Source organism: Colias croceus, chromosome 25, assembly GCF_905220415.1.
Source record: "Colias croceus chromosome 25, ilColCroc2.1".
In the NCBI taxonomy this organism is placed as follows: Eukaryota; Metazoa; Arthropoda; class Insecta; order Lepidoptera; family Pieridae; genus Colias; species Colias croceus.
The window spans coordinates 2,904,501-2,927,205 of record NC_059561.1 but is presented as its reverse complement, the minus strand read 5'-3'; the positions used below and the strand labels follow the sequence as shown (position 1 = coordinate 2,927,205).

Sequence of the window (22,705 nt, the reverse complement as noted above, 5' to 3'; positions counted from 1 at the left end):
ATCCAACATGGCGACATATCCAAGATGGCGGATCAATTATTTTTAAGGCACTCTTATATTATGTATCAAATAAAATGGATTGCTAAGAATAACTCCAAAAATAATCTGATGTCGTTCATAATCAATATTGCGGAGTACTTAAATGAAAGCTTGTTTTTTTTTTAAATAAGGTTTTATATTTAGACCTATATATGAAGTGTTTATAACATCACCAATGCTTGAGCGGTGGAAGAAAACATCGTGAAAAAACCGTCATGTCAAAATATCAAAAGTTCGACGTCATGTGACATCCGCCAACCCACACTTGACCAGCGTGGTGGATTATGGCCAGTACCCTCAAAAAAGGCCCGTGTCCCAGCAGTGGGAACGTATATGGGCTGATGATGATGATGATGATATGAAGTAAACAATAAACTAAACAAAACTGAACTTCAAAAAGTGCAAAATACCTGTAAAGTAGGGTTTACAAGTGGTCTATGTTGGGTGGGGTGTGGTATGCAGTGTGCCGATCTGTGTAAGGGCTCATCCCTTAACCCTCTCACGCCGAGAAGCGATAAGGGTGCTCCTGCACCTTCCTGAAATTATATTTAAAACATTTAAATGGTGTGTTCTTATAACAAAACTTAGGACAGAATGGAAAGAATCTATACTAATATTATAAAGCTGAAGAGTTTCTTTGCTTGTTTGATCGCGCTAATCTCAGGAACTACTGGTCCGATTTGATAAATTATTTCGGTATTAGATACCCCATTTATCAAGGAAAGCTATAGGCTATATATCATTACGCTAAGACCAACAGGAGCGGAGCCACGCGGGTGAAACCGCAGAGCGCAGCTAGTAATTTTTATAAATAAATTGCTATACACGAGATTGGCCATTCAGAGAAGCAATTGCAACATGGTATTTTAAATATTTTACATAATCAAGAATATATATTTAATGACCGACTTTTTTTTACTATGGGTCATCAACCCCTCAATATAAAGTTTTTTTCGATTAAACTTTTTTAATATTATACTATGTTCAGTTCTTCAGGTTGGCAGTAGACGTATCTTATATACCAGAATAGCACATAAGCTATAGAAATGGGATTTCAATTAATCTTTTTGAATATTCCCATGTTTTCCCGGTGAAACTTCGCACAGCTAATTTATGCTTACCTTTCGTAAAATAGGTTTTGTGGGGCTAACATCTTGCAGCATTTGCAGCGATCCCGTGACACCTGGATCTGTTATGGACGCCGCTTTAGGCCTGGAAATTTCAACCCTTTAGCCCACCTTTATGTATAGATACCTTATCGTTAGCAAGGATAGCGGAGTGTGGATGGAAAGTTTTTGTCATTGGTATAAAATGGCTAATTTTTTGAAATATTGCTGAAAAAAACAATAAAATTGCTATTTTTTTTTGCAATATCGCTAAAAAAACAAGGGCTTTTGAACACCTTGATTTTGAGTGTTTGTTACGAAATTCCTACGTACGGTTGGACTAATTTTTACCCGATTTTTTGTGCATTATGGATAGGGGTCTGAGAATCGACCAACAATTTTTTTTATCAAAAACAATATAATGGTCAGTTAATGATATTAAATACATAGTATAAAAATGTCTACTTTGATTTTAATATATTTTAAGATTTGTCCAAAACCTTGACTTATACTATACCAGCTTTCCGCCCGCGGTTACGCCCGCGTTTTGAAAGAAAAACCCGCATAGTTCCCGTTCCCGTGGGATTTCCGGGATAAAAGCTTTCCTATGTGTTAATCCAAGTCACCCTCTATATGCGTGCTAAATTTCATTGTAATCGATTTAGTAGTATTTGCGTGAAAGAGTAACAAACATACACACATATCCTGACAAACTTTCGCATTTATAATATTAGTAGGATTCAATTTTATACCAATGACTGTGCAGATAACATTTTGATAGATGTTTTGTGCTCAGTTTAGACATAGATGCAAGCAGTTTTAGCCAAAGTGGCCTTATAATATGATATATGGATAAATTATTAACATGTGCTTGTGTGAAAGAAAATAATTGTTTTATTATGTACACTGCATGGAAAAATATTAAAAATGCTAAAAAATAGAATGATGCCTGTTTGAAGAAATGACTAGCATTTTTGTTGGATTAAATCAAGGTCTACTAAGAGGATTAGGACACAAAAGTTAACTTTTACTATTGATAGTGTGATTAATGAAGGAATAAATATGGCATGTCTATAAGAATAAAATTTACCTGCGTACGCCTTCAACATTGATAAATACAACACAAAATCCACAGTTCAAATTCTACCAATACATCGAGGTAAAGAAAAACATCAAAATAGTGATTTCAATTTATTCGCAAATTAATATAAAAAAACAGAACAATGTTAAAGCATACAATGAAATACTGACATAATTTGAACGTATATATCTCGATAACTACACACCCATCCACGATATGTGTCAAATTAACTGAAAACAAAACAATGAAACTAATTTATAATCTATATTAGCGCCATGAAACTGAAATCTTCTTTTAACATTTTTTAAAGAAAAATAACTCTTTATGTCTAGAGAAATAAAGTTCAAAACTAATCTGATTCATGTTAAAAGAAGATTGTTATTTACTATAGATTTTTCATAGCACTGTATCACTACAATTTATGATGAAGTTACAATAATATTACCAATATATAAATGTAGGTTTTTTTTTCTTTTTTATATCACATATTCCTTTGCAATACTTTATTTTGCTGGCTACCCTACATAATATTTATTTTTAATCTGGCAATATTATTGTAGCTTATATTCGTCATGCATGTGAAATTACACATTTTCCACAACTATCTGTGTTGTTGTTGTGCAAGCATTTTGCTCTATTGTATTTTCATTCTGCTATTATTGAAGACTATGTGAAACAACATTTTTATTTTAACATTTGACCCATTTTATATATTTCAAAAGACCGAATATAGAATCCATAGAGCTTTCTTAAAAGATTTAATAGTGTTTTGTGTGTGTTTTTTGTGAAATACTAATGATAATATATATAATACTATTAGATTTTCTTATTTTTCTCTATTTTAAATGACATTTTTGTTATTATAACAAATCATTCAAAAGCAATCCTAAAAGCATGTTATCATTCTGCTACTAAACACAATTATTATGCTGTTAACATACAAGCGCCAAGTCAGATAAATTGTACGTATTTTTATTGTTCTAGGCATGAATTAAAGTGTCATTAACAATTAATGAAATCAAAATAATTGAACCGATTTTGACTAAATTATTTTTTGTAACTTTGACTAACATTTATTATCATATTGTTATCATCCTATTCGTTTCCAATATCACTTAAAGTTCCATTTCAACCAACAAACAATTTAGAACCATAATACTATACGAATAAAGCTCAATTTCTGACGCAGCCCAAACACACATTCCTAACATAAATCATTACAAAAACATCAAACATTGACTCACCTAAAAGGCGGTATTTCTGGTATCTTGCCAATATTAATCTTCTTCTTATCCTGCTTGTCATTTTTCTCCGATTTTTCCGATTTGTCAGACTTGTCAAACTTGTCGAACTTGTCAAATTTGTCCATTCTGTCGAACTTTTCGATTTTGTCCGTTTTCGGCGTGCATGGTGTCACGCTGTGAGGCGAGTTACGTGTAGATGTTCGTATGTCGTCTTGACTTGTGCATTCCGACTGGAAATTATAATATTGAAAGTTTACTTTTAATTACCTATGTGTGTTTAGAAAAATGCGCTTCTGGAAGTATAGTTAAATAAAAAAATGTCTGAGAATTTTGAAGTTTAGTGTTGTCAATTTAAGTTGAGACAGAGATATTATCACACATTGAGACAACATACATTTTAATATCTGTCTGATCAGATTCGGATAAATAACAAAATATTTAACCGATTCGATTTCCTTTCCTGAACAAGATGTAGGTCAATCTGTGCTTGACTTGGTATTTTTAATCCACGTGGTTTTAATTTAGGACCTTTTAATTCGTAGATCAAGGTACCAACGAGACGATCGTAATTTATTAATCAAAAACAAAACAATCTTATTCGACTACAAAGATAAATTGATACATAAAATACACTTATTCCTTTAAAAACTATATCATTCCCTTTCCAATTTAACTACAAACATATAACATTTCACGAACTCTGGTTCGTTAATAATTAAACCTATAATTATATATAGCTATAAAAGTTGTAAAATCTCACCAAAAGCGGCGCGTGCGCAGCGTTAATAGCCTCCCGTCGTTGGAACTCCACTTTGGCCATTTCAGTTGCAAGCCACGCCGGGATCTCCGGTATAGCCATTCGTAATGCTAATACAGTCACTAATACTACGTGCTGAAAGATAAACATATAGTTATTAGATAATAGTTAATTATCTTCAACAAATCGCTTTCAAATGGTCAGACCAAATAAAAAAAAAGACGTGTGTCACTCGGGGACTGCCGCGGTAAAGCTATTGCATGCTATGCCTTCAAGCCACACCTCCGCCCGTCGGAGTGGGGAGCGTGAGGTTTTTTCGTTACGGAATTTCTCGATTCGGTCCCCACGCTCAAGGCCCGCGATAGAAGCTATGCAATAGCTTAATAACAAAAAAATAGACCAAATTTAAACGAGAATACATGAAAACGGACGTTTTTTGTAGTCAGTTGAAAATAAGACATAATATTATTTTGCAATTACCATCCATATCTTTATACCTTTATTCTTCTCCGAAAACGAACTTTTAAATATATATTTTATGATTTTATTGAAAATCATGTCAATTTTAAGGAGGCTACTTGATAATTTTAACTCAAACTTCACGTCAATCTTCAACTACCCGCATTCCTCCAACTTCGAATATTTTATGTTTTTTCTATATTTCACTTTTGTGTGAGATAAAATAAAATAATACATACCTCCAAAGCGACAACAAGCAGTACAGTTTGAGCCGGTGTAGCGTCCGGTAACAGCCGGTGCGCAGGTCCAGAGAGACCGATTAACGCACAATTCACTAGCACTGATACAGCCACCATCGCTTCCATTGCGTGCTGTAGAATAAAAAAAAGACGTGTGTCACTCGGGGACTGCCGCGGTAAAGCTATTGCATACTATGCCTTCAAGCCACACCTCCGCCCGTCGGAGTGGGGAGCGTGAGGTTTTTTCGTTACGGAATTTCAGGGTTCGGTCCCCGCGCTCAAGGCCCGCGATAGAAGCTATGCAATAGCTTAAAAGTTTGGAGAATCCAAAAGAGCAGGATGCTCATAATGCTCATTCCTTCGCCGAAAAGAAGAATATAATTTTAGTTTTAAGTTGATAACTATTAAACGGTGCTAAATAATATCACATTACATTTCTTTCCGGTTTAATTTTCTTAGATCAATTTTTACCAGTTACAGTATTAATCTCCATTAAATCTACTATATAAAAATAAGTGGGGTTTTCCTTCCTGACGCTATAACCACAGAATGCACGAACCGATTTCCACGGTTTTGCATTCGTTGGAAAGGTCTCGGGCTTCGTGAGGTTTATAGCAAAGAAAAGGTGTCTCTGGTGGCGAAACGGAGTTCGCCCGGTTTGCTAGTTGTGTATAAAATAATGTGCAGATTTAGGAGATTACGCGGATTACCAATCGTGTAATTGATTAAAATAGTTGTGGAACCAAGGCAAAACAAATTTTTCGATCGTAAAGCATTCTCTAAAATAACATGACCATGGTAGTGTAGGGCAGACGCAATGTTGATGTAAAATCTAATTTGCTGATAGACTGGTATAGAAAATACATCACTACATCTTGTATTGTGTGTCTGTGTCTGTGTATACTTGTGTGTGTGTGTGTGTGTGTTTCACTAACCTGCCAACTGCCAATACTACTAACACGTTCGCCAAACGGTCTCTGAGCCACGTGACATAGTTTGAACGCATCCGCTCGAATTTCACATGCGTTGTTTAATAGAGCACATAATGCCGCTAGTGGAAATGCAGCTGAGAATAGTACCACGTGGCCGAGTTGGGTAAGCATCTCTAGGTATTCCGCGAATGTGCCTTCGTACTGCAAAGATTTATTTATTATGTTCTATTGTGCAAAAAAGAAACAAATCTTATAAAAAGTAATTAAAAATAATGTACAAAAGGCAGGAATCTGTCCCAGGCAACCTGGTAGGAAAGGTTATATCAATATTTTAAGGAAATAATTGGGCTTTTAGATAGAAAGTATAGAAACTGCAGTATTTTGTGGATATTGTTATTTGCTATTAGTATTTCACACGCGTTGTTTAATAGCGCATATAATGCCGATAGTGGAAATGCGGCTGAGAATAGTAACCACGTGCCCGAGTTGGGTAAGCTTGTCTAGGTATTCCGCGAATGTGCCTTCGTACTGCAAATAATTAGCCTTTTAGATGGAAAGTACAGAAATTAGGTGTTTTTGTTCGACATATTTATTGGGTAGTTAGATCTAGCACGCGTTGTTTAAGAGCCCACTCAATGCTACACACATGCCCACAAATTTAATTCGGATTAAAATAATTATGTGAATTTGAATAAATATTCATAAATATGCCGCCAAATGTTGGAGAAAAACAAAACACATTTTATCTACTCGCAGAGAAGATTCAGGATTACCATTTTTTTATGCAATATCTTTGTTCTTATAACCTTTCCACCCTTTTCATTCTATAAGGATACAAAAAGAAAAACAAGTGTTTATTTTTTTGCTCAAAAAACTATTTTTCCAACTTTAAAAAAAAGTCATACAGTTTCCCTAAAAACTAACCTTAAACAACTGTGACTCCAATTCAGCCTGGTGTATGATCTTCTGCCCAACCACCGGTTCGGAATCTCTCCTATCTTTATCCGTACCGTTTATCATCATTTCTGGCGCATCACTTGATGATGTACGCTTATCCTTGTCGAATAACTCCGCTAGTTGTTCTGATGTTTGTACTGGAATGTGATTAGATATTTGGAAAATATCTTGTAGGAAATGGACATAATTTTGCAGTAAAAGCTGTTCTTTTAGTCCCTAAATTTTCTAATTCAAGGATACCCATTACCCAATGTCAAAGCTTTTGACGAAAAAGGCTTATTGAAACTAAAATAATTGATAAATAGGCTAATAAAGGTGGCACAAAGGTAATAAAGGTATTAAATCTGATCCACCATTTCACGAAGAGATACATAAAAGAAAGTTTAGTCCTTCGAAGAGACATTAATTGGCAGTTTTATTCCTACTTCTGCATGTAATTTGAATATTTTGTTTGAACTTTCAGAATCGTGCAGTAGAAGGATTAGTTTAGACAGATAATTTGGAGACAAATTGAATAGATTACACTACTCTTCTAAATCCTATACTAATCTATAATTTATACTGCTCACCTTTCGTAGGACTCAACGCGCCAAAAACGTCAAAACATATTTTCGCCAACCGCAAGTTCTCTATAAGATACGGCAACGCAGACTCTTTCAAATTTCCAATTATCTGTCTTGTTATAAGGAGCACAGCTAATTGCTAGAAATCAAACACAATCGTTATTACAATTTTTAAAGGAAAAGTATATTCAATATAAATTATTTTAACTAGATGTCCGCCCGCGGCTTCGCCTGCGTTTACAAAGGAAAACCCGCATAGTTCCCGTTCCCGTGGGATTTCCGGGATCAGGACACACACACACATCCTCACAAACTTTCGCATTTATAAGTATAAGGAAGTAGGATTGCGAAGAATCGTTTTTTATCTCTAACAATTATTATATATTGCAATGTGTTGTATTGCATACAAAAGAACAAATCAATATTTATTTATTTTTGTATAGGAAGATTTAAGGAGAATATTGAATAAGACTTACTTCTTTTAATTTATCCATATCCTGTACATAGAACGCAATGTAGAACAAACTCATGAAGGAGTTTACGAATTGAAACTGTAAAAGGAACATTAATATTAGAATGAAGAAAAAATAATCGCGTCAATTATTTTTCTGGCACTAATTCTTCCTTAGTCTCAAATTTTAACGACTTAAAAGTTGTAAAAAAATTATAATATTATGAGCAACTGCAATTATTGTAAGACCAGCTGCTCCGCGCGGTTTACCCCCGTGGCTCCACTCCTGTTGGTCGTAGCGTGATGATGTATAGCCTATAGCCTTCCTCCATAAATGAGCTATCTAACACCGAAAGAATTTTTCAAATCGGACCAGTAGTTTCCTAGATTAGCGCGTTCAAACAAACTCTTAAGCTTTATAATATTAGTATATAGATAACTAGAAGTGGAACTTTTACAAAGCAGACTATAATTCGTTATACACTAGGATTATGTCTGTCGATTGGAGTGCCCTGTATAAGATGCGTGATATTGATAATATTTTAAATTATTTTTATCTGATACTAAACAATATATTAGAGGAGTGTGTTCCTAAAACAACAGTAAAAAAGGCCAATTCCAAATATCATTATCCAGATTGGTACACTGTTGACTTAATAAACAATATTAAAACTAAGTATTTTCTACACAAAAAATATAAAACAACAAAGTTAGAATGTGATTACAGAGAATTTTCAGCGTATCGAAAAATAGTAAAAAATAACATTGATGATGCTTATAAAGCATATATAAATAAAATTCAAAATCAATTTACTAAGGACCCAAATCAATTTTGGCGGTATATAAAATCGAGACGTGGTTCGTCAAATAAGGCCAATGTTATAATGAAAGAAGGGATACCTCTAACGGATGCTGAGTGTGCTGATGAATTCGCAGCCTTTTTTAAAACTGTTTATAATAAAGAACGGCCACTTCTCGATACGCAGGTAGCTAGTCAGTGCGGAGCCAGCAGCGCGCGCGTAAGTCTCAACGCTCTCACCGTAGCCGATGTAAGGAAGGCGCTAACACGGTTGAAACCGAAGCGTTCAGCTGGCCCGGATGGGATACCCGCTTTTATTTTTAAAGATTGTTCTCGAGTGCTGGCCGAACCGTTATTGCATATGTTCAATGCCTGTTTGAATGCAAATATATTCCCAAGGCAATGGAAAATTACGCGGGTGATACCGGTGCCCAAGGGTAAAGTGAGTGCATGCGTTCAAGATTACAGGCCTGTTGCAGTACTTTCAACACCTGCAAAGGTTTTTGAAGCCGCTATACAGCACAGGATGTACGAACAGGTATCAGGGCAGCTCTGTGATGCACAGCATGGGTTTCGGCCTGCGCGTAGTACTTCCACCAACTTGCTCAATCTTATGGCTAACTTAGTACCGGCGGTGGATGCAGGAGTACAGGTAGACGTAGTATACCTGGACTTCCAAAAAGCATTTGACACCGTCGACAATGATGTCTTATTGAGGAAGTTGGCGGAAGTAGGATGCACACCGAAATTCTTGGAATTCTGGGCATCTTATATGCAAGACCGGCAGCAGTATGTTTCGTTCAAAAGGTGTGAGTCCGACCCCTACCTAACGACATCTGGCGTAAGTCAAGGCAGTAATCTCGGTCCTCTGGAGTTCGTTTTAATGATTAACGACTTACCGGATGTCCTAGAGTACAGTCAGTGCCTATTATTTGCCGATGACTTGAAAGTTTTTCTACAAATAAATGAGGAGGCGGACTGCGAGCGTCTACAAAGTGACTTACGAAATATATTCGAATGGAGTCTGCGAAATAAGCTATATTTCAATATAGCAAAATGCTCTGTAGTTAGTTTCACTCGTGCAAATAAAAATATAAAACACACCTATTCGCTTGGATCCGTTCCTATTCAACGGGTGAATAAGGTGCGCGACTTAGGGGTGTACTTCACGCCGGACCTGATGTTTCGTGAGCACATCACAAACATATGTAAAAAGGCTTACAAAAACCTTGGCTTCCTTCTGCGCCAAACAAAAGATTTTACAAATATTGCAACGATAAAAGTGCTCTTCAACGCGTTAATACGCAGTCACATGGAGCACAATTCAGTTGTTTGGTCCTCACACGAAGATAAATATAATGTAATGTTAGAGCGGGTCCAGAACAAATACATTAGATATCTTTATTTTAAGCTGTATGGGGTGTACCCCTTTTACCCGTTAATGTATCCTACACTATTCATTTTGGGTATGGTAGGATACAATGAACTGAGGGTACGACGGGAGTTCTCCATGGCGCTATATTTAATAAAGTTATTGAGGGGATATGCGCATAACCCTGGAGTACTCCAATCCCTCTCTCTATGTGTGCCGGACAAGTACATTGAGAAGCGCCACAGACCCCCGCTATTCTGCGTGCCTCAAGCACGAACCAAGCTGCTCGCGAAGTCTTCTCTTGTTCGAGCGCTCCGGGTTCTTAATGACCTCCATGGGAGAGTGGATATATTTACATGCAAGTTGGGTGAATTAACAAAGGTTCTTCTTCATGTCATTTGTTATTAATTATATTGTTATTATTGGATGGTGTTAATTGTATGTTCTTTTAGTAGGTTGTAAGTTATTAGTTTAAGTTGTTAGTATAAGTATTAGTAGTATGTATTAGTTTAATATATATGTATAACATCTATAGTTTTAAGTCAGTACCGAATTAGGAAATCCTGTAATGGTATTTGATATGTGTGAATAAATAAATAAATAAATAAATAACAATAAAATATCAAATTGATCTGAACTCATAAGAGGGTTGAATCATAGTACTATATTATAATAATATATAATAGATTTCAGGATTATAACATTAATCACTGGGTTACCAACTAAATCTATACTTGGGTTTGAAATAATGTTTACAATGGAGTTAAAAACAAGATTTTATGTCTCATTATCTGCCACCTATGAAACCTATAAGGAAAAATGAATGTATGTATGTGCACATGGTATGTGATTATATAATATTTTGGATCATGAGTGCTGTGAAGTAGGAAAAGTTATAACATTTAATGCAATTTTTAAATCAGAATTAATATAAGGTAAAAATGTTTCTAACCTCCATGCATACAAGACTACATCGCTTAGGTGTTATTTGCTTTATTTGGTGCAAGTTTTAGAGAGAGTTGCCATCGTTAACAAAACTAAATATTATAAGTGTTATTGCCATATAATGGTAGCATAGAACAGTTTTTTTTTATTTTTTTTATTAACACAGAACTAAGTATACTAATACATAATTCCCTTAATTGTTCCCCATTTTGAAGGGATTTTTAATACTATAGGAATTATATTTATAAATTTTTACACATATCCAAGTATACGTAGATGTAAATTAGCTTGTAATCTTTGATATGTAACCAACACTGAGAATATTTAAAAATTGATATTAAGTTAACACCAAAATAATATTGAAAAATGTTCCCTATTTTATTTTCACAGATGGCAACACTCAAGCAAGCAAAGCGAACGATTACAGCGTTCAATACAAACCAATGCTATTTTCACAATCAGATGATTCTCATATTTTGTCTCTAGACGATAATTCTCTATTTAAATCCCACCATGAAGTTGTATCCATATCCATTTGGTAAGCGGTAAAGAAAAAACAAAATTTACTACCATAGATTATTAATACTTCTATTTTTTATCTGTGTCCTTTACATCTAATTTATTTTTTCATAACATCAAAACCATGCGTATTATTTTTCAAATACTTTTACACAAGTTACAATTTAAAGGGCAATCCATGTATAAAATTAACCTATTATCTAGTCATTTTTTCAAAATACATTATATACAAAATTTATACACTGTTTTTAATACATTACACTAACATACTTAAAAACATTACAGGACCTGTGTTATACTTAATAAAGTAGTATTTCTTAAATTTTCATTGAATTACCCCAATTCCATTTTTTTATATAAGACCAGTTTGGAAGGAAAACATTTTTTTTTTGTCTAAATATGTAACATTTTCATATTGTACAAAAAAATAAAACCTAAACTAAAATAAAATGAAATAGATATAATAAGATATATTGTTTTATAGTAATAAACAAATCAGCATTAACATCAGGCCCTTAACCAAATCAGTTTACATTAGAAATACCTAATCTTTTTCTAATTAGTACAAACCATAGATATAGAGAAAATTCAATATACAAAATGAGATAACAATAGAATAAAAAAGATAACAAAACTATTATTTACCTTAAGAAAATACAGTCATATTATTCGTATGTACTGTTTTTATTTACACTATTTTTATAACCAATTCTCTATATCTATGGTACTAGCAAACACACAACTCTAGTGTCAAATGCGAATAAAAAAATCCAAAAAAAATTACAAAAAATCACAAAAAATATTTCGCATACCTTTATCGTTGAGCCACTTGGCTATTCTCGCGTATGCTTCTTCTTCCAAAGCTATGATAATCGCTAACATGGCGCGCGGCATCCAGTTGAAATAGCCTATCCTATTTTCCCACCAATCCTGGAATATTTTTTGTTATTTTTTATTATGAATTTTTTTTATTGTCGATAGGTAAGCGCTTGATCACAATCTCACCTGATGTTAAGCTGAGATGTGGTCTTGAATTTAAAATTGAATTGAATTTATTTGAAATTATTTTGATACAGATAAAGCGACATTACATTTAATTTTTCAAGCAAACAATATATTATCGTCTCCTTCTATTTATATTCTTGTTTTTTTTATACAAAATGATAATTTTAAGTGATAATGCAGTAACCAGAATAAGACGAACTAAATTAGTTAGCCCACACACATACAACTTGTATCTCTAAGCTAGTTAAAAACGAAAATAGCAATATTTTTCGTATTTTTTCATGAAACTACCCTCAAAACATTTTCACACGATTTATTACTTAAATCTTACATTTTTTCTTACCTGAGCCAATAACAAAGTAAAAGTAGCAGCCGCCGCTACCCCCAAGCACAGTAACATAACCGGGAACGACACACAGTGCCTCCACACGCGGCGACGCCACGCGGCATACTGAGGCTCTGGACGACCCGTCACTGGACTTATGCTCATTTCGCCCTGCCACAGATAAGAAATGTTTTCTTTTTGGTACAGATAATGAATTTTCTGATTGTGGTACAGATTTTTTGTTTTGTTTTATAGCACAGCTATCGTTTTATTCGATTAGGAAACGGATACTTCTTGTTTTTATGGAATATGATACAATAGGTACTGAAATTTACAATTTACTTCGATAAATTCGATAACGATGCAATTAACATGACATTTTTATAGAAATCTGAAAATTCTGAAAAATCTGTATTAAGTGACATTTACATAACCTTTTATGTATACTTACGTATAGATAACTATTATAAAAGGAATTAAAAGGAATCAAACAGGATAGGTATACTACAATTACCTGAAAAAGCGGTCGAGGTTCCAACAATAGGTCATCCCGCTGATCTATCGTACCCCACTTATAGGCTAGAACATTTGAATATCTGTAACATAAATCAGGCACATACAAGTTATTTTACCTATTCCCCTTCACAAACAGAAAAAATCTTTTTTTTTTTCAAAAAATTTTATAAAAAAATGACGATATTAGTTTTTTGTTTGTGAAACTTTTTGTAAGAAAAGAAGATTTAAAAGAAATTTAATATTAAAAAAGTTAAGTAACATACCTTTTCCACGTCTCCAAATACACACAGGCCCACAGAACGTTGAACAAAGAAAACAGTACATGCGCTATGTCCTTCCAATTTTCATTAGCTGTACCGAGCCATACCTGACAATAAATTACATAATTTTTAATGCATAATAAATAAATAAATAAATCATTCAATTTATCCCACTGCGAAAATGACAGTGACAGTGACATATTTTACAAAATAAAAAATGGTGTATTTTTGGCGCCAACTAAGTTATCAATTTATTGAATTTCAAAACCAATGAGGTTTTTAAATATTATAAGAACATTCAATCCATAATTACATATTTACATTTATATGATTAAGTAATAAAAAAATACACTTACCCAAAACACGAAACCGACAACAGCCGGCACTGTTAAAGACCTCGTATAGTGACCGAGCCAAGCGAAATACATGGCTATCTTGACACCAAAGTATTCGCTTATTTCATCTGAAATATATTATAAACAATTAATTCACATTCATTCATTAGATTGTACATAAAAATTTGGTGTGTCTATTTCATGTTTTAAACAACTGAAACGATTTTCATGGAACGCTTTTGAAGTGACATCTTGTTTTGTTGATGTTCACATCTAATTATCAAATTCTAAAAAAATACTCAATGTAACAACATAGTAACGAAAGGAAATCTATACATAATTAATGTTTTTTTAAAGGCAGATTATTTTCGATACTTAAAAAAACTTAATTTAATCCATATAAAACAAAAAACATACCCAAAGGTTGCGGCGAAAAGAAGCTCTTCACCCATTTAGCACGCAGAGCCTCGAGCGCGGGCCGCTCGTGCAGAGGGAACATACTCGCTATCACACCGCGGCTTACGCACGCCGGCACTGAGGCACAAAATCAAATTCGAAACCATTGAGATAATATTACTATGGAGACGACACCGTCTAAATCACTTATGTTCCGCTCAACATACGCCATATGGCGTAACTGCACGCTCATTAACCGACTTCAAAAAAAGGAGGAGGTTATTTTTTATTTGTTTAAAAGTGAAACGCATCAAATATTATGCCTTCGTGTGTGTTACGATATTGCACAAATAATACAAATAATACGGAAAAGTGCAAAGGAATAACTTTCATCGATAAGTACCTAACTAGATAATAATTTTTAAAACTTAGAGCAAAAAAATGGCGCACAGATTTTGTTCGTGGTGTCTCCTCCATAGTAATATTTTCTCAATGCTCGAAACATTTATTTATTCAATTAGACTTCTTTTAAAAGCACTTTCGTCATTACATATTTTTAACAATTACCACCGATTCGGAAAGCAGTATCTATGGAGAAGAACCGGCAAGAAACTCCATAGTTGCTTTTTTAAATAATGTCAATATTACAATTTAATTTTACATAATGTGTAACTTATATCTAACTATATAATATATCATAATATACCAAAGAACTGTCCTGTGGTTCTTACGCGACCACCCTCTATGGATTTTTATCTTTGATGTATTCCTTAACGCTGTTCCGTTCCCGTTCTTCCGTTTGTATCGCGAGTTATACGAGCACATAGTGTTGCAGTTCGTTTGTCGTGTCATATGTTAAGTACCTATCGCTAGATATATGTCAGTAACACAAGCTATACACAGCTTAACACCCACTTATTACGCAAATCGTGGAGGAAACAGGGAACATCAATATTTAAGCTATTCTTTTTTATCTAGACGGTCGAGGTCAGTGGATTTTTAATTTAAACGGTCTCAAAAACAAAGAAGTTATGACAAAAGAAAAAGGTTTTGTTATTAATATCCATTGTATTAGAATACAAAACAAAAGGCTTCAATCAAATAACAATAAAAACGTTTTGATAGATAACAATTAATCTGAAAAGCAGTACAGTAGTTAGGTTAGATCTTGTGCAGATGATTTCTCTTTCAGACCTATGAATAAAGTTTTCCTAAATATGGTATTTCTATCGAATTATACTAAATTCAAAATGATTTTTTTTAGTTTAGAAATAAACGTCGTAAAATAAGTTACATTGATTTATTGAGACATTTTGTATCTGCATTATACAAGTATCGCAAAAGCAATTTCTAAACACGCTATTGTTTTTCGTCTATTTATACTGTATCGAACTATAAAGCTTCCTATATTTCTAGCTCTATAAACAAACATAAATATAACAAAAAGGAGTGCGTTCATCATATTACATCATTACATATTATAATATCAAAAAGGGTCAGTAATTTTTCTAAAATCTACTATACTTTTATTCCTATTATTTATAAAAAACTTGCGTGACTTAATATATCGTTGAAACAGAGCAATAAATCTTTTGTTTTAGTGTTTTAATAGAAGTCAGAAGCAATTAACTTTAATGACAGACGTACGCAAAAGGTTCTAACTTTTAGTACCTACTAAAGTATACGGTTTTATGAACACTTAGGTGTCCTAGAAAGGGTACAATCGATCTTTCCAAAGAAAGTTTGAAGTCTAGACGTTAATGTTTGTACTTAAGAAAACTTATTACTTCTTATTAATTATCGACATTTCCACTAAAAATTATTTTAACCACATTTTCAGTTACAATGCACATTTTATTTGGAACTTGTGGACAGGAAAAGATTACGACTTGTCAATCTTAAAGTAAAAAATCTTTCCGGCAACTGTAGGTCTAATGATTATCTAAATTCTATTTAAAATCGTCAATCTAAATACGTATTTTTTACAACATTTATAAAAAAAACACGTTACAATGCTAATCAATTGTAGCTGTTTGTGAAAACATTGAAGTGGAAAAAAGCGAAATTGATCAAATTATTTCAATCTCAATTTTTTTTACATATTTATAAAACGTCTCAAACACCATGAAAAAAAGATGTTGTATGCAGAAGTGAAACTTCTTTAGTAAGATTCAAATATACCAAAATCGTCGCCTTACTCCATGACGTGACTGTATTGCCATGTCGAGACCTTGAAATTTTTCTCTCAACCTAAAGTTTCACTTCAAAAATTAAAACCATCCTCCCATAAATAAATAAAACTCACCAATACTCTGGCCAGGTCTCAAAGTAAGCGCTGGTTCTAGTGCCTTTTCATCGCCCGGCTCTGCCCTCGCAGATTCCAAAACGTGTTTCACTAGAGCACCTCGCTCTTGCGAATTTAGTAGCTCTGATGCTGATGTGCCCTACAGAAATTGTTTCAGTCATTAATCAATAACAATAATATAATATCATACTAGCTGCGCTCCGCGGTTTCACCCGCGTGGCTCCGCTTCTGTTCGTCTTAGCGTGATGATACATAGCCTATAGCCTTCCTCGATAAATGGACTATCCAACACCGAAAGAATTTTTTAAATCGGATCAGTAGTTCTTTAGATGCGTTCAAACAAACAAACTTTTCAGCTTTATAGTATTAGTAACTTCCCACATGTCATTTGCTAGTTTGGAAACTCGCGAATAATTATAATCGGTAATATTTGCTTTCAATTAAACGTATTATATTTTTTCGTTGGATTATAATCTAAAGATTTATGTTTACAATTTTACGATAACCTACAATGCAAAAAAATAAATAAAAAAAACATTGTAGGTATAAATATAATATGGAAGTAAATAAATCACAATAAAATACTAGTTAACAATAAAGTGATTTCTTTTGTCCCCAGTTCATACTTAATCCCCAATTTTCTTCAAATAACAAACATTTATTAACTTCTTACATAAAAATATAATTCAATTCCGCTTTATCATACTTCCAGCATTGCAGCAAAGCGGACTTCATTAAACATTATTTAAACAAAACTTCAGAGAATTCCCGAGACGCGGTGAAATTCATTTATAAAAACGCTCGAGCATTCCAGTTTAATTACACAGTGAAAAGTCTAAAAGCAAATCATACAAATGCCGGGCTTAGGAAACCTTTATGCTTTGAACACTGGTTGTTTTATAAAATAATTATTGCTGAACACTCGTATTTCATTTTAATCGAGTAAATAGTGACAATTTTTTTATACATCATTGAAATATAACGATCTTTAATTAGTATTCTCTGAATAATTTTCTCAAAGCGTAAACATTTTTTTAGACGCTGTTTAGCGAAATTGAAAATTACACTTCGATCTTTCTTCTACTAACACATTTTTAAACATTAAATATTGATGATGCACATATTTATGTAAATAAATAATTCGATTTGATGTCATTATAAAATTCAATGCTACAATCGAAATCACAGTGCTTTCAATTTGTTCATATATTGCAAATAAATCTCCATATATCTCGTTTACCAAATGCCAAAACAAACCAATTATTTTGGCATATCCTTAACCAAAATTACGAAAACAATAAAACGCAAAGATACACGCGCTATATAAATAATTCGATTCAATTGTATTTCGAGCTAATAATAATTGTGGAACGCAATAACAATAAACCTTAGAATTTATTAGTTCAAGACTCGCCGAAACATCGCGTGGTTTCGATGAAATATACTGAATTGAGCGGTCTATATTTAGGCATTTTGGTCGAGTACTAGAGGACTATGGAGCTATAGAGACTATGGAGTTTTGCCAGAAATATTGTGCTTTTGAAAGCTTATATGGTATTTTAACTGATAGAAAGAATTAAATGGACGATTCATATAAAACTATTGATCCTAGTAGGTAGGTAGGTATATCTCTGAATTAACAATGAACATGACGAAAATTTCAAACTTCACTCTACAGGTCAACTTTTATGCTAATAGCCCAACTTTAAAGGAACTATTTTATTCTAAGTCATTAGTTGTAAAAAGATATTTCCTTATATTATTGATGAATTTTTCATCTAAACAATTGGCGGTCTTATTGCTATCTAGCGATTACTTCTAGACAACCACATTCATATAATTTAACTTATAATACCTGGAAACTAAAATACCATCAACACATGATTTATAGGATGTATGAAAACATCTAAATATGATTTATAGTTAAACAAACACATACACACACAATACATTTACTACAAAAACATTAAAATACCTTATGAAAGCAATGCATATCGCGTACAGTGAATTCCTTGTATCCACCTCCAAATTCCGGCTTAAGCAGTTTTGGCAAATGTATCTCTTCAGCAGTTTGCAGGAGCCTGTATAACAAATTTATCGTTTGGCATCATGACAAACTCGGCTTTTACGGTTTTTCATATGCTTGTAAACATTTATTGTAATAGCGGGTAGTGTATATTAGATTATTGTGGGTAATGATTTATAAAGACGAGGTAAATTAGCTCAATTGTTGAACATGTAATTGGAAATTTCTAGAACGTTTTCTATTGAAATTTCGTTTCGAAAATAAATTTATCGAAATTTCGACGTAAAGTTTTATTTGTTAAGACACATACTACAAATGCATCGTAAGTATTTAACAATATTTTTTTAAAACTAAAACTTGATTCTTAAGATGTGCCAACTGTAGACAAACATGTTAAAATACATAATCACTGCACAAACATAATTTTTGTTGATAATTTTGTGAAGTGTGTTTTTCATACTGAAGTAATTAATAATAATTGAATGATATACTTGTTTAAAAGATAACAAATTTCTCGCGTAAATTTAAGTAAGCTTTAAATCTAGATTTTTTCAACTGATTAGTCTCATTCTCATAAACAGTTCTAAAATTTCAGGAGTCGTACGCCTAATTAGCAAATATTTCAAAAACTTAAACAACCGAAGTTTTTTCCTTATTACAATGAGACCCTAGTCTTCAAGGGCCCATCGAGCGAGCGAAGTAATTTTAACCCCTCGAGATTTGACGAGGTAGGTCACGTTCAAGTGAATTACAAAGGAAATATATTTATTTTACGGATTTGAATTTCATTTCATTGTTACTTTATACTTTTTATTTTACTTAAATAATTTGATGTCATATACATTTTTAAGAGATTATATCACGGTTTATTATTCATACCAATATTCAGTAATTGCATGCTTATTTTAGAGAAAATTAAAGTTTTAAACATTTCATCCGACTCGAAGGACCAAATTCATTATAACTAACATTACAGTCGTTTTCCTTACTATGTTTATTAATAACAAAGATTAACATTGTACCGTCACCGTTTAATACTACCATTTTCCATTATCATGTATTAATAATATCATAAAAATTGAAAATACTTACACATCATCATCAGCAGTAATATAGAAGGCAGAACATTGCGAAGACGCATGCTGTCGTACGCACACTCGTAATCTTGGTCGACTGCCTCGTAACTTTTGCAATAGCCAGAGAAGCATGCTGTCTGGTAAGCCTGAGGAAAATTGCTGATTTAGGTAAACTTTTATTTAAAAGTGATGATATTCTAATGGGAGGCCTGCAGTTAAACTATTACGCGTGACCGTAATTTATTTCTCTGAAAGGAATTATCCATATTCTTTATCCATCCGAGGAATCCAGAGGATAACTTTTCGGGTAAGAAACATATACTTGGAAAATGGAACCTGAAGATGAAGGCATACTTTCAAAAAGTATTTGCTCAGAAGTATTTTTTAAAGTTACATATTGTGGTAGATTTAGATACGTAACTTGTTGCATAAATAATTTATGTTATGCAGTGAGTTGTTTAAGTTTCTATAGATCTTCTGCAAAATAGAAATGAACATATTTTGTGAAAACATTGCCCATTTAGTACAGACATTTAAGAACGAGGTGTAATACCGAAACGCGAACTTTTAGCAGTAAGCACTATTGACAAATGGATCATTGGATGCATGGCTCCGGGCCAAGTAACTTCATAGCGACACCATTACGTCGGAAAAAGTTTCAAGTTCTATTGCAGAAGTCAGTGAGCTCTATATATGCTCTATATACTACAGCTTCTAAGTTCTAACAATGTTAAAGATAGTAAGTGACAGTTGAAAAATCTTTTAACGGAAAATGTATAATGCATTCTTGACTTGAACTGGAAAATCATGAATTTTGTAATATGACATGGGCTTTAAAATTTACTGTGCTTATTTATCTGTTCGTAATAGCAACAATAATTACTTACTATATCAAGTAACTAATACTATTAGAATTCTTCATTATAAAGCATTTCCCATTTGTATAAAAATACTATTGCATATCTTAATTCTTACAGTTTGTCCATGTAAATTTTATTCACATAGGGACTATTCATATGTATTATATGTATAAACCTATTCATGTTAAAGTACAATTCGTCAACTAATATATGAACGTAGATATGATTGAGCCTCAATTTTAAAGGCACGAGGAAGTATCGAGCACGAAATTGCACCAAAGGTTGCTATAGCAACCATTTACCAAATTACCAAAAATACTGCATTGCCCCGCGGTTTCACCCGCATTGCTCCGCTCCTGTTGGTCTTAGCGTGATGATATATAGCCTATAGCCTTCTTCGATAAATGGGCTATCTAACACCGAAATAATTCTTCAAATCGGACCAGTAGTTCCTGAGATTAGCGCGTTCAAACAAACAAACTCTTCAGCTTTATAATATGTATTAGTATAGATTATGGGTCATATAATTATATTACGAGAGAAACTGTAGGTAAAACGAAAATTGTTTTTCTTGTGATACTTTTTGCGCCAAATCACAAAACTTATTGTTTGTTACACAATGAAAGATGTAAGTAATAAAAATTAAAATGATGCTTAATGTTTACTAAATTACTGAAAAAGTTGCATTAGAACAAGAATCTAAGAGTAAAATTATAAGTATTCAAGTTTGTTCAACAAGACATTTATCTCTGTAATGATAGAAATTGTTGGAGCATGGCCAACGTTTCCTTAAATGAGCTTGTTCTGTAATTAATGTTATAAATTGCAAAGGCCTTTCAGTAATAGGTTAAATTATTTGTTAACTATAAATTTTATAAATAATAGAAAAAATTCGATCACGAGGCGGGACTCGAACCCGCATCCTTTCGCGCCATTCCGGGGCGGATGCCTGACCAACTCAGCCACTCGTGACCCTTTGTTAACTATTTTCCACACTACAAACAGTAGGATATTGGGCAGTACTGTATTATGTCGGCCACATGTACAAAGAGATGTACTCTTAGTAAATTCATAACCGTTTTGATTTTATCTTTTCACATGTGTCATTTAAATATGTAAATAAAACAAAAAATGAAAGTGTAATTTCAAGTGTTATAATTAAAAAATAAAACAACGTCGGCAAATGAGTTTTCACATATAATATGTAACTAATGCCCGTTTTCACCAACAACCCGTAAAATTTAAGTGTCACCTAAGTCACTTTAGGGGATACCTAACGTAAAATTTGCTTTCACCGACGGATAAGTGTCACTTATATCGTTAGGTAGCCCTTAAAATTTAGGGGGTGAATATTCGATCCCCTAACGTTTAAGTGACAGATATTTATACTATTTAACGTATTAAAAATGGATAGCGACGACGATACAAATATTTAGAAGCAATTGAAGTTATAGAATTATAAAATAACAGAGTTTTGTTAAGGCGAACGCGAATTTACTGCGAAAGGATTAAAAAAAATATGATGACAGATAAATTTTGTACACGTTTTCTCTTTTCTGCCATTATTCTTTATCTATACATATAATAAATCTGTAGAAGGGTCAATTCTGTACATTGAAAATATTGAAAAAATAACTAGCAGGGGGTGTTACTGGATCGACACCAAACCCAAATATGTGATTAAAAAAATTTTTGTCTGTCTGTCTGTCTGTCTATCTGTCTGTATGTGAAGACATCACGTGAAAACTACCGGTTCGATTTCGATGAAACTTGGTATAATTATACCTTATTATCCTGGGCGTAAAATAGGATACTTTTTATCCTGGAAAAATACGTAGAAAAAAAATTAATCTCAATTTTTCAGTTATCCATAGACGTTGTTCTGTATAGTAGGTACCGCGAACACACGTTGCGTATTATTATAGACCTAGCCGTATTTGGGTCCAATAGATATTTATAAGATGTCATTGTCCGAGTTACTCAAAATGGAGAAATAAACCATCCACGCAAAGACCGACATCCGCGCGGACGGAGTCGCGGGCGGAAGCTAGTACCTAATATAATTACAAACACCAAAGAAAAATAACACGAATCATACAATGAATGCAACCGGCAACAAAATCAAAAAACCTAAATAA

The 22,705-nt window shown here is 33.1% G+C and overlaps 1 protein-coding gene across 1 annotated transcript in view; it reads right to left on the bottom strand.

Moving 5' to 3' along the window:
* LOC123703130 (anoctamin-8-like) overlaps positions 1 to 22,705 on the bottom strand; it is a 32,429-nt gene that overhangs the window by 7,184 nt on the left and 2,540 nt on the right. The window contains exons 3-21 of the mRNA XM_045651028.1: positions 19,724 to 19,853; positions 18,581 to 18,686; positions 16,606 to 16,744; positions 14,322 to 14,438; positions 13,926 to 14,032; positions 13,573 to 13,676; positions 13,308 to 13,389; positions 12,812 to 12,964; positions 12,276 to 12,393; positions 11,386 to 11,441; positions 7,854 to 7,928; positions 7,384 to 7,516; positions 6,782 to 6,951; positions 5,861 to 6,058; positions 4,926 to 5,057; positions 4,231 to 4,362; positions 3,471 to 3,700; positions 1,161 to 1,251; positions 450 to 575 (exon numbers count right to left, since the gene is read on the bottom strand). Coding sequence (XP_045506984.1) covers positions 450 to 575; positions 1,161 to 1,251; positions 3,471 to 3,700; positions 4,231 to 4,362; positions 4,926 to 5,057; positions 5,861 to 6,058; positions 6,782 to 6,951; positions 7,384 to 7,516; positions 7,854 to 7,928; positions 11,386 to 11,441; positions 12,276 to 12,393; positions 12,812 to 12,964; positions 13,308 to 13,389; positions 13,573 to 13,676; positions 13,926 to 14,032; positions 14,322 to 14,438; positions 16,606 to 16,744; positions 18,581 to 18,686; positions 19,724 to 19,853 — 2,399 coding nt within the window. The remainder of the gene's footprint in view (positions 1 to 449; positions 576 to 1,160; positions 1,252 to 3,470; positions 3,701 to 4,230; positions 4,363 to 4,925; positions 5,058 to 5,860; positions 6,059 to 6,781; positions 6,952 to 7,383; positions 7,517 to 7,853; positions 7,929 to 11,385; positions 11,442 to 12,275; positions 12,394 to 12,811; positions 12,965 to 13,307; positions 13,390 to 13,572; positions 13,677 to 13,925; positions 14,033 to 14,321; positions 14,439 to 16,605; positions 16,745 to 18,580; positions 18,687 to 19,723; positions 19,854 to 22,705) is intronic.